At 40.9% G+C, this 17,415-nt stretch overlaps 1 protein-coding gene across 4 annotated transcripts in view; it reads left to right on the forward strand.

Moving 5' to 3' along the window:
- Nucleotides 1-17,415, forward strand: part of ZMYND11 (zinc finger MYND-type containing 11) — a 99,447-nt gene that overhangs the window by 47,144 nt on the left and 34,888 nt on the right. For all 4 annotated transcript variants that reach the window (XM_026052992.1, XM_026052994.1, XM_026052993.1 and 1 more), the window contains one exon: nt 10,626-10,785. In XM_026052992.1, the coding sequence (XP_025908777.1) occupies nt 10,626-10,785 (160 nt within the window). The remainder of the gene's footprint in view (nt 1-10,625; nt 10,786-17,415) is intronic.

Consider the following 17,415-nt stretch of genomic DNA (forward strand, 5'->3'; position numbering starts at 1 on the left):
TAAATATCACTATGGGAAGCAAGCGGATTCGTTAAAAGCAACTCTTCAAAAATCTGCAATATATTATCATACCAGGGTCATTTGTATTGTCCCAAAACAGATTAACTCTGGAGGAAATGCTGAGTAAAGCTCATGTTTTAGCAGTGAGGAAAAGATGGGCAAGAACATTACAGCCAACCTGTTCTGTGCCGTATGGTGTAATGCGAGTTCTCAAAGGCAAGGGGGGTGAGTGAAAACGCAGAATACCCGCGGTGCAAAGGGCCCATAGTGCAAAGCTGAATATTTGCTTCCCCCGCTGGGCACGTAGCTGCTCCTAGTGACAGCGAAGTCAGTGCCTGTAACCATTCACCTGGGGGAGAAAATTGAATTCAAGCTGCACTTGATTGGCTTAATCATAGATACACTCTTTCCAGAAAGCTGCAGATACAGCACCAAGCTATGACAGTATGGAAAACACTCAGTTCTAAATACCTCCATGCGTATGTCCTTTCTGTTGTAGCCAAGAGTAAGGAGCTTTTTGCCTAGCTTCATTAAATCAGTCTCTTTTCCTTTTATTTTACCATTCTCTTCGCTTTCCCCCAATACACTTCTCAAAAAATTTATTATCTTAGTTGCTTCCTTTAGCTAGAAAAACAATCTCTTTTTTTTCCCGTTTTTTTTTTTTCTGTTTTCACAGTACTACTTTTACATTAAAACAAGAGAATACACCATGTCTAGAATTTTAAGGATTCTGATTTCTTAGTTCACAGGTCATCCCAGGAAGAAGAAAAATGGTTTCTTTGCTTCTGCAAGATTTTTTGAATAGTTTGGTTAAAAAAAAAAGATATTTATAGAACAAATTCTATTCCAGAGCAATCGAAAACTAATAATGTGACTCACTGAAAACAAAATGCCTGCTAAAAGTGTTATTTCAGTCATTTATAAAATAGAGATTGTCCGTTATGTGTCCATAACTATCAGCTACAAGCATGGGCATGAACTGTAAAGAAATATGATTACAGACGCCAAAATGCTTGACTTGATATATTTCTTTTATCCTAATGGCTTTGTTAAGTGTCAAGTGACCCTTTTTAGGTCCATCAGCTTTTGCATTCTAACTGACATATGTAGTTTTGCTTGTAAATTGACCTTTAGACTATTCAAAGTGTTAACAGAGAATATTACTGTTTTTCCAAGCAAGACCTTTCCGCGATACATGAATTTTATTTAACAATGTTTATTACAGTAGTCAATAGAAGATGTGACAAGATGTCCAGATATTTTAAACAATGTTATTTGTGATGTATTAGAATTTATTATTCCTCCAAGTTGATGAGACACTGGATTTGGTACCAAGTGATAAAGCGCAATGTGCCCTCAGTTGTGGGGTCTGCTCCTGGCTGACACAGGGCTAATCCAGGGCCGAACACTGCTCACTGAGGTGCTGACAGAGGGTTTTACCAGTCTTGCCCCATTTTCTCACTCTGAGCAGCGTGAGGAGGCTGCGGCGCCGCGTTGCACCCATGGGTGCCGTCCCGGAGCCCATCCCGGGCAGCTGAGGGTCCCTGCCTGGAGCGCAGGGAGGCTGAGCTGCTCGAGCGGCCGCTCTGACCGGCAGGGCGAACGCGCGCGCCGCCTCCTCGCAGCTTTGCAAAAGCAAGATTGATGCTCCAATATCCTAACAACTGCTGCCTGATGAATTTTTCATATCTAAATTGACTGCGCAGTTGCAGTAGGATAACTCCTCTGCTCAGAACTCTTTTTTTATGACATTGGCAGCCTTGCCTTTTTTTATCCTGGAGTGAATGTTCTTCCCTGGTCTGATAGTTGAAGTCATCTCTGGGCAGGAGCTGAGCATTAATGTGACTGGTAAATAAAATGATTCACACCAGCAGTGCAGACACGTGGCTGTTGGGAACAGCCGTGTTGCCAGATGTTTGCTAATGAGGGCAAACTCCTTTAAACTCTCTCTACTCCATGTGTTGCTATAAAAATTGTCATATACCGGTGTTCAATACCTTGCATGGATAATGAATGCAAACCCAAACTCCAGGATAAATCCTGGGAAGGAAACTTTTGGATGCATAATTAGTTTGAATGTCCTCACTTCGATTTTGAAGAATATTCTCATGTATTTCATGCTTCTGTTCTTTTCTGCTAGGTTGTGTAATTGGCACACAAGAATATAAAAATACATATGAAAACATGTAATGACTTGATTTATAATTATTAAAAGTAAATCAATTTGCTTTTGATGTTACAAACAGTATTACTTTTTTCTCAATTCATAACATGCTTTATAATATATTAAAGTGAAACCCCTAGCTTGTGTTTGGCTTCTTAGCTGTAAATAGATGTCCTATCGTAGTAGAAGACAGACGTGACTGTGACATGGCTATTTGACAGGTTGTCACCTGGTCTAAAGTGCTTATCAAGGCCTTCTCGATAAGCCTTATCAAGGCTTCTTTGCAATCACTGGAGAGAGCACTACTGCAGAGCACTTTGTACCATCTATTCTAGGCTGTAGTTTCATATTCCTGTTCATATAAACACTATCATCACCAAAACTAGCAGCCCTGCCCTGATAGCCTTTTCAGCCCTTGCACTGTTTCCTAGCTAGTAAATTAGGTGAGAGTTTATGTTACAGTGTGATGATTTTAAAATAGTCCAACTGAGACTAATCTTACCAAAAGTTGTTCTTACTTTTAACTAAGGTAAGAATGAAAACTAAATTGGATAGAAAACTGAAAAATTCAGCCATGAATGTGTGCGTTTTTGAAGCATGATTTGAATAATGCTTCTGCATTTGAGCTGAATACTTCATCCGCAAGGCATCAGCCAGGATGTTAAATTCTGAGTCATTTATTGTTTGTTTGTCTCCTTGATATCTGCACAGATAAATGCCTGGTGAAACTGGGTCGCTGCAAGCACACAAGCAATTTTACATGTGTGGTACCACTGAATGATTAGTGCTCATGTTTGCTGGCTGGGCTCAGTGCACCTATCTGTGCATTACCAGTGATCACCCATACACACACGTGGTTAGGCCAGAAACTGCACGTGGGATTACATCCTGTTTGTAAATCAGTTCCTTCTTGGGAGGTGGAAGTAGTTCTGAAAGGGAGTTTTTTGTAATTAAGGATTGAGTAGCTCAGCCCCTTTATTGCTTGCTTGACCATGGTCCTATGGGGGAGTTATCCAGTCTTAACTGTATAGTGGAGTTCTGTGAATGAAAATTTAAATTATTTTAAAAAGGGATTTCCTTAGTTAGAACTTTATTTTTTATTTATTTATTTTATTTTATTTTATTTTTTTTTGGACAGAAAAGACTCAGATGGTTAATATGATAGGAAACTGCCTGGTGCCTGGGGTATATAAAGCTCAAAGATACAAGTTACCCCCTAGCTTTGCTTCAGCAGCTGCAGGGACATCAAGCAGAACTGAGTTTAATTGAACTCCGGGATCTCACTGTTCTGCTATCCAGTTTACACTGTTGTTTCTTTTTCATTTACTACTAACAGCACACAAAATTGAATTCTGTACTAGTGCAAATGCTGCTTTTCTAAAGGTCTACCTAGTATTTATCTAGAAGTCGATAGTACATCTACCTATAAGAATTTACCTAGCTGCATTCTCTGTGTCTATCTTCCAAATGAAACTGCAGATACCAGTATCACAGAGAAAAGAAAATTGATCATTTTGCTACAATTCTCCTTCTCCATGTGTCCTATTTGGGATCCCGGGCTGCAGGACCTGCCGGGATGCAGATCCCAGCTACGGGCTGCTTTGGGTGTCTCCCTCTCAGTGTTTTTAATCCAATAGGAAAACGTAAGTAATCCCGTGTGGACCCAAAAGGCAAAGGAGAGCCCTTCATTGTCAGGCTCCGCAGTGCGTGTGAGCCCTGCAGTCCTGCATGCTGCCTGTGCCCAGTGGGAGCGATTCTGCTCTCTCTGAGAGTGGCATCGTCTGCTCCCGGGTCTGCTTCCCATTTCTGACAAGCAGGGAATCCATGTTCCAAAGTACTAGAGTTGAAATAGGGAATATCTGTAGGGTTTAGCCTGTGTTTTGTGTAAGGAACTTGGTGCTTCTGCTGAAGGGAAGGCAGCCCGTGCTTCTGAGTTGAGACTTATTTCAGATGGGATGCCCCGAGATACAGCTGCAAGCACAGATCTTCTCCACAAGGTAGAGACCTGAGACCTCAGACTAGGGCCTGAGGTTTGGGCCTTAGTATTTGAAGTTCTTATGCTGTGTAACTGGAGATGTTAAAAAATTGCAGCCCTCTCTCCCATTTTACTTTCAGTATGACTAAGTGACCAAATCTTTGCAAATATTAAAAAAAAAAAAAGTTTTAAATGAAGTGTATGGATCTTCTATAAAACTTATGGCATATCTTGATTCTAGAGCTAAGTACATCATTTCTTACTATATTTGCATGGCCTCAGATACCAGAGCTAGGAACACAGTATAAAATTAAAATGTTTGGCTGCTTACCTCACATTTTCTATATTATTCCTTAAGGTCTGACCCTCCATCTAGGACATTTTGTATACCTGTAGGTAACATTTAAAGTTAATAACAGTTTTTCAGTCGAGTTTAATAGGATCTGCCTTATTTTATGAGGTCTCAATTATGAGATGGGTTTTGCCTATAAGAAGATCTAAAGACACCTTGTTTTCCCAGGGTGAGTTGCTGAGCAGAGCGCGCTGCTGCTGCCAGCAGACTGCTGCTTCCCTTCATACAGTGAAGGGTGGAGGCATCTAGCATAGAAAAGATAATTGAACCGACCAAGATTACAGTGTTTGCCACTAAAATTAGCTTCTACCTACACTTGTCACACTGTGGCATTTTATAAAGCAGCTATTTCCTATGTGTGTTTTACTTTAGCCTTTTATGGAAGAGCTTGCTCTAGACTTCTTTGAGTATGTTCCCTCTGATGAGTCTAGGTGACTGCAAACAAAACTTCTTAAGAGTCAAGGAAACTGAGATGATTATTTCTCTAATACTCTTCTTAACTTTCATCTTTAATAACCTTCTTTCCTTTGCTGGCTTTGTCTTTGAGGCCACAGCACAGATGTGTCCGTGTGAACCAACTGCTGAGTCTTGCTCAGGAGACCACAGTTGTCTTCAGTGAGACTCTTTGGGGGCAGATTTAGCTCCTCATGCACCTTATGTTGTGGCCATAAATGTGAAGCTCCTTGGGGCAGGGTTTGGCTTCGTGTCGTGTCTTGCACCGCACCAAGCCAAAGAAGGCGAAGGCTCCGCAGCTGATCCCATGTGGGCGCCAGCTGCTTCTGTGTCTGTGTTTTGCTCCCATGGTGATCCCAGCTTGAGACCTGCTTCCTCCACACCCCTTGGATCAAAACAGACCCTTTTCCTTGAGCTTTAAGGTGTGATAACTGCAAAACCCGTAGGTGTGCTGATGGCTGGATAGTGTGAGGAAAAATCTTGGAAAATTGAAGTGTCAATTGCTCGTGTGCCAGTAGAGTGTACGGCTCCAAAACCATCGTTTTGTGCAGTGGGCAGGCCATGAAATCAGAGGTGCATTGGGACACTTCTGTGGTCCCACCGTGCTGAGCAGAGGGGAGCATCACTGTCCAGGTGCCCCTGAGCTGTGGCCTCAGCTGTAGCAGTCTGTGCAGCTCGTTGCTGGGAAGGAGGGAGAGGCGACATCCTCGTGGGGTCCACGTGAACCCCTCCACGTCGCCCTTCCCCATCGTTGCAGCGGGAGGAGTGTGGCTTCTGCTGGGGTTTGCTGGTGCTGTCGAGTGCACGTCTGCACCTCTGCTTTAAATACTGGCCTTTTTGGCTGTCCTTGCAGTGTCTTGGATGTGCTCGAGGTTTTAGGACAGGTAGTTAGAACAAAGTGTTTACACTTTGTACTGTGAAGAAGAGACCTGACTTTTGTCTATCTAAAGTCCAGAATAAGTTTAAAAAATTGTTTCATATTTTTCTGATACACATTTTGTGTAGTAAATACATATGTGCACACACACGCAAACACATGTGACCTGCAGATCAATTATGATTATAATCTTCTGTTCGCCTCCAAAACTTCGCTTTTGTTGGCAGCCAGATGTTAGCAGGTATTCGCTGGGTACCCCTGTGCATTTATCTGATTGATTTGGTGCTTGTGCTGTCCCGAAGGTCGGAACACTGACATTGGATGTCATGAAAGGCTGGGGTTTCTTTTAAGGGTGGTAATGAGCACCCTCCATGCCAAAGATTCTTATCCTGTGCTTTCCAAATAGTGTTGCAATAATGGGAAACATACTTCAGAGGGCTCTTAAAAGTTGATTACAAAAACTGTAATTTTGCTAGATTCTTCTAAGATAATCTCAAGGAGGTTTATGCTGTTTATGCTGCTAGTTTATAAATGGGGAAAATCCTGAGCTATAAATACTGTACTGTTAAGCAGCACTTTTAAGATTCCTCGGGAGCTTCTGTGTTGTGCAGAGAGACAACCTCATTTGGCTGGATTTGGAATTTAACATACAGATTATCTGGCCAGACCTCCTCTTTTCATCAGACAGAGCCTCATTTTACATAGCAGGGATTAGCACGGTTACATTATATTGTGAAACTCTTATTTCGGCCTCCTGTCTGATTAGGGCTGGTTTGGTGATTGAGGGGATTTTGCGAGGTCTCGTGCCATGTTCTCTCCCATCTCAAAGCGTATTTATTTGCTCTGCTTCTCCTGATGGGCTCTGTACTAACGGCCTAGGGATTATATGACACTTGCAAGCTGTCCGTGTGGAGGACTGAAGCAAAGCAGCCTTGCTTCAGCTCCCTGTCTCCAAGGTAAGGCAACCAGCTCCTGCTCCAAACGGCAGCCAGGTGTGGCTTTATCTCCTTCCCCTGTTTAACTTCTTGGTGCCAGCAGCTTCAGTGCTCGCAGTGCCAGGGAGAGTCTCGCACTGCCTGGGTTAATAATGTTACTGCTGCACAAACTCCAGGCTTCCCCCCACCCCTCTAATGAATCTGATGGAGTAGGAAGGAGTTTCAGCATCCAACTTCGTGCTTTCTGTCTCAGACCTAGACGTTTTATGGGGTTTTTGTTTTATTTTGTTTGCTTGGCTTTGTTTTTGCATTTTCAGATTCCCCCTTTGTGACAGTTCCCATGTTTCTTTCCTGAAGAACCATCATCTTTTTGGGGTTCAAATCCTATGCCTTGCTAGCTGCTTAGTTTGTCTGCTCTTCTTCTGGCTGGAAAGGAGCAGGTAGGATTTTATCCAGATCCTGCCAGGGTTGTTTTGTGGTCTGTGTGACCATCTACTCCAACCACACTTCACAGTTTTAATGTAAGAGAAAATTCGTGTTTCGTTGTGTTTATTTTATTTTATTTTATTTTATTTTATTTTATTTATTTTTTTTTAACTTTCCTAAGAGCAATTCAGTTCTTCTAAGTAAAACCATTCTCTCTAAGTGGATTTGGTATCCACTGAAAGCTGATACTCCTCTATTGCAAAAATGGAAAACCCAGCCCTGGATCTCCAGATTGCCCAGTCTGAACATTGACCAAGTATCCTTCAGAAAGCCACTGGGGATTTATTGTTCCCCATTTACAGCTGGAAAAAACGAGGCAGAATGTTTAGCCAGTGACAGATCTTTCCCTCTGATTTCAAATACAGGGATTTGGGACAAGGGAGATTGAGAGCTTTGGGCTCCTCCCCGCTCACGTGCCGCTGCCACAGTGGAAATAGGCTGGTTAAACCTTTTAGCTGGTAGCTGATCTAAGCCTTCTTATTTTGTGTTGCATGTCCATCTGTTAAGAGAGGTGAAGGAGATATATAGACCAGCACATGCCTTCCATTCAGGAATTGTGTTGGATGGGGCTTGTGCAGCTACGAATGGTGTGATGTGAATGTAGGGGCTCTTCAGGAGCGCCTGTGGAAGGTCATGCAGCTGGGTTAGCACTCAGCTTCTGGCCTCAGCCTGCAGTGGAACTGTAAAGAAATCACTTTTTTGCCCAGTGCCTCAGAGAAGAGGATGCTAGCAGGTCATACCTGAAGTATTCTGAGGCCTATTTGTTTAAAAAATAAAAGAAAAAAAATAGACTTGAAGAAATAGCGGAAGACAAGAACGCTGTGGAGCTGACAGGGAAGTAATTAGCCCAAAGGTAAAATTTGCTTAAGAAAGCAAACACTGGCAAAGGTAATTTCCAGTAAGTCCTTTGAAGAGCTAGTTGTGTGTATTTTCTTATACTTAACACACAAGCATACACATATATGTATGGAATGTATGTAACCTGAGTTGCAAAGTGTAACATGGTTTATATGAGGGTATAAAGAATTGAGTGTTTCTCCCTCTGAGGCAGTTTAGCTCTTTCTTAAAGCTTCAGCATAAATGTTTGAGTTCCCTAACAGTCTGCACTTGTGCTGTGTCTGCGAGTGAAGTGGTGGGTTTGAATCATGGCTCTTTCACCCTCCTTGGAGTCTGGAGAGCTTGGAAGACTTCTCGAGTGTTTAATGTTGCTTGGACTGATTCTCGTATGAGGTTTGGGCTCCACAGCAGCGGATAGCTCACATGAGGCAGCTGAGGTCCCCTGCCATGGCACAGAGCCGATGTGCCCCTCTTCTGTGGCATCCCTCATCCCTGGATCATTGCGACAAGCCAGCCTAAGATGTGTATGTTGTAGCTTGCACCCCAGACTTGCACAGAACTGTGTCTTTTATTAATTTCTTTTTATTATTACTAGTTATTTTCTTAGGCAGTGGTAGCATGTCCAGGTCAAGCAGGCTTGACCACGTGGGAGACACATTCAGTACATGGCAACACCTCCTTGTTAGACTTTATACCCCCCAAACTCGCCAGAACCTGCAAATGTGCTGCACTGACTAGGACATCTTTGCTACCGTGCTGCAATTTATGAGTGCCATATGTTCCTCTGACTGTTGTGGGATTCACAGACTAATACAGCCTAATATTTACTTCTGATCGAGCAGAAATTTGCTATATGATGTATACAGTTAGTTTTCTGTAGAGAAAGCCAAAAAAACCCATGCAAACAGGGTATATGAACCCTTAGCAAATGCTTGAGAGGGAATGCAGGACTGGAAAGGCATTTATGCAGCTAAAACGATAACAAGGTTAAAAGAAATTGTCCTCAAAAGGAAAGGATGATTTAGGAAATAAGGAATGAGGAGCAAATGCACATGCTCTTGTGGAGCTAACTGGAATAATTTAGCAAGTTTTTGCCCTTCAGCCAGAGATTACGGCTTCTGCAGCTGAGATCCCCTACCAAGTTATGTGTGCACAGCACAACCTTTCAGCCAAAGGCAGCTGGCTTGCTTAAATTTCCTCCTGAAGTGATTTTTAAGAGTTGGTAGTTAATCTTAGATGAATTAGCTTGTTCTGCATTATCTGTGGCAATGGTTGTGAGTGCCTGTCACAGCTCCGTGGTGGGAACAGCAGCCTGCAACTGCGTGTTACAACGGACAGAAACAGTGCTCGTTCCCCCGGGCCTCCCTGAGAAATGCACCTGCTTTGCCCTGAACAACTCCATTTTGCTGGTGTTTTGCCAGATGAAAATGCCTTTCAATGCCTTTCAAATAAGTTTTCTCTCAACTTTGTTCCTAATAAGATGGTTTTGGTTGCAATCTCCAAAACAAAAGCATCGTCGTTGCGACAATCCGTGATCAAGCATGGAAGGGAGGATCCTGTAGCTGCCAGCTTTGTCTTAAAGCTGGCAAATGACCAGGCTGGGAGACTGAGGAACACAAGGAGAAAGGGAAAAAAAGGAAAGAAAGGAAAGAATCTGCATGTATAGGAAAATAGATGCACAAAAGTGGTATTTCTGGTTGATCTGCCCCAGGACCCCCTCCTTCGCTCCTCTGCTTTTCACATGTGGTGGCTGCTTGTTCGGGCTGCCCTCTGCGCAGTGACTCACAGATCTGTTCTTGGAATTCAGCTAAAAAAATTGCTGGAGTGTAATGATCCTGAACCAGGAGGGGCTTTTGTGAGGGACGATTATTTTCTATTGTTTATTCCAAGTTAATATTTTGTTTGGGTCTAGAAATAACAAATTACACTGGGTAAAGACCAAAATTTCGCAACCCGCTCTCTCACAAATACACAGTTTAGGCTCTATGTGCCTTGTTCTCACCAGTGCAGTTCATCACTGCTTGTTCGTTGTGGTTACTTGAGGAGAAGGCAGAAACCACCTGGTACTGAAATCCCAGCCGTATCTGTTGGGATTTCAGATGTGATGCATGAATTTCACATTTTTCATAAACATATTATGAAAATTTCTTAGTACATTCCCAGACTCATTCCACAGTATGTAGAAATACAACTTGCAGAGATTTTAAAGAAGTTGCTTCAGAGGAACAAATGAGGGTGGAAATTTAGCAGAGACAAGCCCAAGTGGTAGTGATAGTTGGTGGATCTACAAGATTTTCTACAAAGATTTTCTTGTGGAAAATTACCATGCTGGTACTTCCATAAGTGTGTGCACTAGTAACTCCACAGGAGAAGGAGGGAAGATTTGGTCTAAAGGGAGTAATTGTAAAAATTCCTGGGATTTCAAAATAATAATGTAAAATTTACAATGCAAGCAATTTAAAATCAGCTGAAAATGGTGCATTTGTTTGCTGTCATATTACGTGCTTTAACACTGACACTAAAAGACTTTTGTGCTTTGTGTGCAGGTATATGTCTCGAGTCCATGGTATGCATCCAAAAGAAACCACCCGTCAGCTGAGTTTAGCAGTCAAGGATGGTCTTATTGTTGAAACCCTGACGGTGGGGTGTAAAGGGTCAAAAGCTGGTATTGAGCAAGAAGGATATTGGTTGCCAGGAGATGAGATTGTGAGTATAAAATCTTTGAGAAAATAAATCACATTTTCTGGTATCTTGGCATGAAACTTGTTTTAGTTTCTCTTTAAAATTATTTATAGATGCTGTGTTGGTGCTTGTGAAGAAGGAAATAACGCATTCATAAACCTTTTTAACTCTTTCTATTCCGTAGAAGTTCTGTCTTCTAGAAGTCTGAGTTTTCTTCTGTGAATTGTTGGGAATGCTCTTTCCTCAGTCATCCTTCACTTTTATGTCGCATCATCTTTCCTACAGCTGTATAAGGAGATAATAAATGCAATGTTATTGGTATTACTTGAAATCCTCAGGCATCCTCAAAGGAATGTATCTGCTAAAAAAAAATTAAAAGAATTATTGATTAATTTTTCTTTAATCTGAGTTTGAAGGAGAAGAAATTACTACCTTTCAAGAAGTTGTTCTTTCTGTTACATTAAACACACAAGAAAAGATGTGTTTTACAGATGTCTAGGAACACCAGCAACCAGGAACCACCAAAATTCTTCAATTAGGAAGAATTTTGTTAGTAAATTAGTTAAAGGTATCCAGATACAGTTTCACTGGATATAAAAAGTAAATATTTAAATCCAGTTGAACAGATTGAAAGTGACGTGAGAGGAAGAAAAACATGCTTTCTGGTGCCTCCATAGCTGAGCTGAGGTGTGCACACACTGCCAACTGCAAATGCCCCAGTAGGCCAGGGAAAAATACTGCATAACAGTTTTGCTGTGTTCAGGAGTTCGGTCTGGGTGTTTCCAAGACCACATTTTCTTAACAAAAGAGTGTTTGCCAAAAGCTTTTAAGTGCTTGAACTAAGAATTGATGTTCTGGAATATAAGTTACATTAGGGATTGGTAAACTGGGCAGCATTGTCTCAAAGACTTATCACAGCTTAAATTTTAAAGGAAAAAAACACAGGAAATTAAATTCTATAAAATACTGAAATACTCATTACATTACTGCAGCTATTGATAAGATGGTGAAAGTGAAAGAGAGTAGATGATAATTTTAAGTGTAGAAACAAGTAGGATCAAAAATAGAAAGCATTTTGTTTCAAATTATGCCAGTATTCTAATTGTAAGCATTAGAGTATGTATTAAATATATCTTATGTCACCGTTAAGGTTCTCTAAATTTCATTAGAAATCCTCAGGGGAGCCCTTAAAGGCTACGTAATTTTATTTGTACTGTTCTCCCTGGGACTAAACATTTAGAAATCACAGCTTAGCTCTTTTTAGGTATTTCTTATGACTCTTCTTGTCTGTTTAGAGAGGTGATGTTAAGTGTATAGACTGAACATGACATGAAGCCTGGGATCTGTAGCTATCTCAAGCATCCAGTATGTTTATTTTCTCTGTCAGCAGGAGAAAAAGAGAGAAAACAAATCCAAACGCTTCACTGCAGACATTTCTTAATGGGCCAGGGTGTAAATTCCCAGGAAGTCATTAGAAATAAGTCATGCATTTATCTCAGAATAATACGAGTTGGGTTTGGCTTGAAGGCATTGCCTAAGTCACGTCGTCAGGAACCCTTTGGTTGACGTAGCCACGGGATCTACAGCACAGCTGCCCATGCCTGGAGGGCTGTGCTCTGTCCCTGTGTCCAGTGGGCAGCTCAGCTGTTAGGGCCACAGTTGATGTGGCACCTTTGTGCCCAGATAGGAAGCAGGTTCTGGTCCAAGCCAGGTTTCAAAAGTACCATGCCTCCAACTTCATGTTCCCATGCTGAATCAAGATGCTGCAGATGCAGGAAGGAAAAGACCAAGGTTTGCTCTTTCTCTTGTTCTTTTCTATTCAAACAAATTACAAAGTATCATTGTGATCACTCAACATCAGATGAAGAATTTTCCATCCTCCAACAATTGCTGCAGAACTGTACAGCTTGGTATGTTCTCTGCATTGGCTGCACTGGATAGCTTTATAGATGCTCTGTCTGCACTTGTTCAAGATGAAACTTGTGAGTCAATGCCATCCAGATGTGCTCAGACCTGGTACTAATGACTGTGAAACCATGAGCTCAAGTTACATTTCAGTGGCAAATACCAGGAGTCTTTGGGGAGAACGACATGTATGTGATAGAACTACAGAAGAATGAAATAGGGCTGTTTGTTAATTTTAGAGCAATGATTGCAGACTCATCAAACAGCACTTCCAGACAGACCCTGGGCCCACTTGCCAAATTCAGTTTGACTGATGCCACAGGAGCTTAGAAAGCCCCAAACCTGTCTAGCCTTGGGAGGTGATCCTCAAGCTACTGATAGTTCAAAAATACCCTCTCACCTAAGCTTGCTTTGAGATATCCCACTGGAAATCAGTAAGGATCAATTGTCTCAAGGATTTAACCAAAGAAGACATTGCTTCCCCACTTTTACCTGTCTATTTTACATCCATGTTCAAGTAAATAAATTACTTGGCTGCGTGGCACAACTGCTGAGCACCTCTATCTGTTGCTTATATATGAGCCTGACTACAAGCTGTTGTAAAGCCTGAAAAAAAATAATGATTTTAATGAAGACTGGATTGATTGCTAAGTATTAGCAATATTGAAGGGCCTGCAGATTATGAAAACACTATTCCATTTGGAAGAGATTTGTTAGATAATCGGGTGTTTGCTTGTGTGTTTCCAAGCATTTGGCTTATTGAATAGATCGAACTAGTGATAAATACATGGAATTAAAACATAAAACCATTTTTTTTGATAAAGTTACTCTTGACCCTCACTGAAAGTGTTAAAAATGTTTCATGCCACTGCTATCAGTGTTCTCAGTATTTTAAAGCTGAATCAAAGTCTCCTGTCCTTGGAAATGTCATGGAAAAGAACTCATTGAGGTGCAAAGCTCGAACAGTTCGGAGGCATCAGGAGGAGGTACCTCCAACAGGAACAGTCTTTTACTAATAATATGTTAGAAAGTACAAGAAATTCAGTGAAGGGTGGAGGATTCTGAAATGCTGCAAGAAAAAGAAAGATCTCCAAAAATTATTCTCTCATATGTGTGGGAGAAGTATTCCTATATAAGTTACTAAACTGATTAAGTCAATAGCTGCACATCAAACATTCAAACAGGTATCTAAAGGTAGGTCCCTCTACAAGAACTTCTTTGCAAACATTCAACCTCCCGGGCTTGTGCAGGTACTCGTTTCCTTTGCTCATTTGCCATCTGGCAAAATGTTGTGTGAATTTTCAAAATGTGTTCTCATCTTACAGGCTTTCTCATCTGGCAGGAGATTAATGCATTTGGCACAAAAAAAAAGTGATAGAAGAAAATATTTTCCAATTATTTTCCAGGGTTTTAGTTAGGAATTTTGAATTTTCAAGGTTTGTCAATGCCATTATTATGCAATTCAACAAAATCTCTGCAGCTTCTTGCCTTGCAAGGGAAATGTCAGTCCTGAAATCTGCTAATGGAAGTTTGTTCTTTCTTTCTAAAATCATTATTCTTGTTTCTCAGAATTTGTGGTATTTGGAAGTGTTATTTATCATGAAGAAAAGGGGTTTTGGTTTCCTGGTTCTTTGAGTACAGCGAACATTTTGAAAATCAGTGTTGTTAACAAGGTTTTCAGTGCAATTGATAAACAAGTGTAGTTCTTGAAGGTACAACTCATAGAATTAGCGTGTCTCATTTATATATTTTATGATTTTTTTCTACAGACAGGGAGCACAGAACTATTTTCAGCATGTAATTTGCTAATTCTTCTCCTCATGATTAAAGTCATAAAACTGCACTGACCCAGAGAGAGGCATTATGAATGTATAATTTCAATATACTTGTGTTCATAAAGCCAAACAATATTGTGTTCATCCAAAAGGGAGAGGGGTTGGCAACAGAGGTTTATTGTTTGCATTTGAATGCAACGTGTCTCATAATACTCCTGGGTTTCGAGTTGGTTCATAGTGGCCAGAAGCTCCAGGGGGATGTGAAGAGCCCGACTTCCCGCTTAGCTGCGACACTTGGAGCTATTTCTTCACTGCCAAAACAGGTAAAAGGGACAATGTTCATGAGAGGTCACATTTTTGTAGAGGGCTATTTTCTAATCATTTAATGGATTGATTTCAGAAAGAGGCAGCAAGTCTTCTGGCTAGTTAAGGGGCTTTCTTTGCTGTTGTTTTCTTGTGCAATCCATCCTTTCCGTATCTCTAAATTATGTCTCCTGGTTCTTCCCTTGTAAAGATCTTTTTTTATTTTGGTTGAAGGCACTTTATTCAGAGGGGCAGCTTGCTTGCTTTCAAAAAACAGCAGAAATAGCATCTGTTTTTGCCCAACTCATCAGTGTGCCCAGAACTTGACAACTCATACTGGCGATTTTCTGATTCTTTCTATTTAGAGAACACTGGTACTTACTGCAAACCATCCCAGATATTTTCAGGTCTCAGCCTGGCTGAATAATCAGTCTCTTCACTCTTTCACTCTTCTTTGATTTATCATCATTTTAACCTTCATTGTAACCCACTGCTGACACTGAGTTTTGAAGGCCGCTTTGTTAATCTCGGTGACCTTAGGCCCACACCTGGGAGCTTGTTGACAATTGATGTCCTGCTGCTTCAAACTGGCTGGGATCAATCTATAAAGAAGAGATATTTTGGCTGTTATATGACCTATTGTAAATTGCTCTGAATAGAGCAAAGGCTGGATTTCTTACTCACTGTTCTTAATTGTTTTCGTAATTGTATTGATTTTTCCATACCAGGTCAGTACAGGTAGCCAGGAGTTGTGTTTGGAACTGTCCAGCTCATCTTGAGTCTTTGTAAAAATCAGGGTAATTCTAAAAATCTTTAAAATGGTCTCCGTTAGGTTAGGATTTTTTTCTGGACATAAAATCCACTTGAAATAAGAAAATAATACATAGCTACCAGTTATTACTAGCAGGCTGGGGGCTCCAAACTTACGAGGTTGCTTTCCAAGTGTACCTCATTCCTTTCACTTAGGAGCAGAAGGATAGGATGTCACAGCCATAATAACAGCCAGAGCCTTCATCAAGAAATTGCTTCCTGCTAGAGAACACAAAGAGAAAGAACATGTCAAACTAAATGTAAACAAAATTTCAAAGAGTTTTGCATCTATCTTATCCATCCATATTGTCTTTAATCCAAAGTTCTGCATGAATTCCCTAATCCAAAGCCAGCTCTAACCCAAACTGTGATAGGTTCTGGGTTTTAAATAATATAACAAATTGAGAATCTTCCACACTTGAACTTTCCAGGGGGATTCCTAATCGCTGTCAAAGTACTAGTGTGCTTGGAGGTTTGCTGACCCAAACAGTTACTCACAGTTCATTCCCTGAACATTCCCTGTTCTTCTGAGAGGGAGAAGTTCAGACCCTGGCTGATCTCTTACCCCAAACCTTGGTAGAGGTGTGAGGCTGCTGGGCAGGTCACCCCATGTGCCAGGCCCACAGAAAACCACGCTTGAAGGAACTGGGCTGCTGGAAATCTTTGAATCTGCCTTTGCTGCCCATCTTCTGTCTTCTAAGGTGACAGGATATGGAGCTTATTATGTCGGCAGATCTCCACCATATCAATCCACTGTGTGATAAAAGCAAATCTTTTTTTTTTTCTTCCTGGTTATTATCATAAAGGGCACTAAAATCAAATTTTGCTTATTACAGGATAAAAAGCTATTGTACACCAGTGTGGTACACTGCTGGGGATCTATGTAAAGTCAAAAGAACAGGTCTTTTTCAGGGCACCAAATAGACTGTTTTGTCTTTGAGAAGCAAATTCTGAATTCCCATGTCATGGATGAGGAATATTTTACTCTTGCTGTGTTAAAGTCAAGACCCTCCTTTGTCTTATGCATTAAGGTCATATGAGCATAAAGCTGTTCAGCCACTTCCCTGCACTCATGAAACTGGCCTCAGTGTTATTCCAGTGGCATTTCCTTTCTCCAAACAACTATCAAGAGCAATTCTCTGTACTCTTCTCCTGAAATTTTCTCTCCCCATGTGTTCAGGATCATTTCTTGCCTTCCTTCCATCCCTTCTTTTTTTTCCATCCTCCCCAACAGATCATCTGCCAGTGCAGAAGTTCACATTGTTTGCAGGATCTTCATACCGCGAAAGGTCGTACGACAAGAGTCCACCTAACTCATATCTAAGAGGTGAAGCCTCTTGTAAACTTGTGAAACAAACTCATCACTGTCTTCACTTGTCTCTCCCGGCTTTGCCAACTTGACTTCTAAAAATCCAGTTAAATTTTAGTTAATATATTAACTAAATACAGTAAGAAACAGTAGTAGTTACTGCTCTGGTCTCTTTTGGTGCTTTCTCTCACTGTTCTGGAGGTGAGATGCTGGTACCATCAAAAGTTTTTGCTGACTTAAAGTTTTGGAGAACAATAATTTACTTATAATTTAAGGCAGGCCAGGCAAACTGATCCATATAAAGTTTCCACTAGAGAACTCCAATCTTGTTAATGAACTAGATTATTTAGATGACTCCACTTGGAGTTTTTTCTGAAAATATCACTTCTTACTTAGTTCTCTACCTCTTTACCCTCTGCCAACCCTGACATGTTAGGCTTTTTTATTAAAAAATATTTAATAATAGAATTTAATAAGAATAAAAATATGTTATGGATTCAAAAAGCTGTTCATCTCTGGCAGCTGTGTTGATTCTTTTGCTGTAACATCGTT

The sequence above is a fragment of the Nothoprocta perdicaria genome, unplaced genomic scaffold, assembly GCF_003342845.1.
Source record: "Nothoprocta perdicaria isolate Ctin4 unplaced genomic scaffold, notPer1 scaffold_95, whole genome shotgun sequence".
Lineage (NCBI taxonomy): Eukaryota > Metazoa > Chordata > Aves > Tinamiformes > Tinamidae > Nothoprocta > Nothoprocta perdicaria.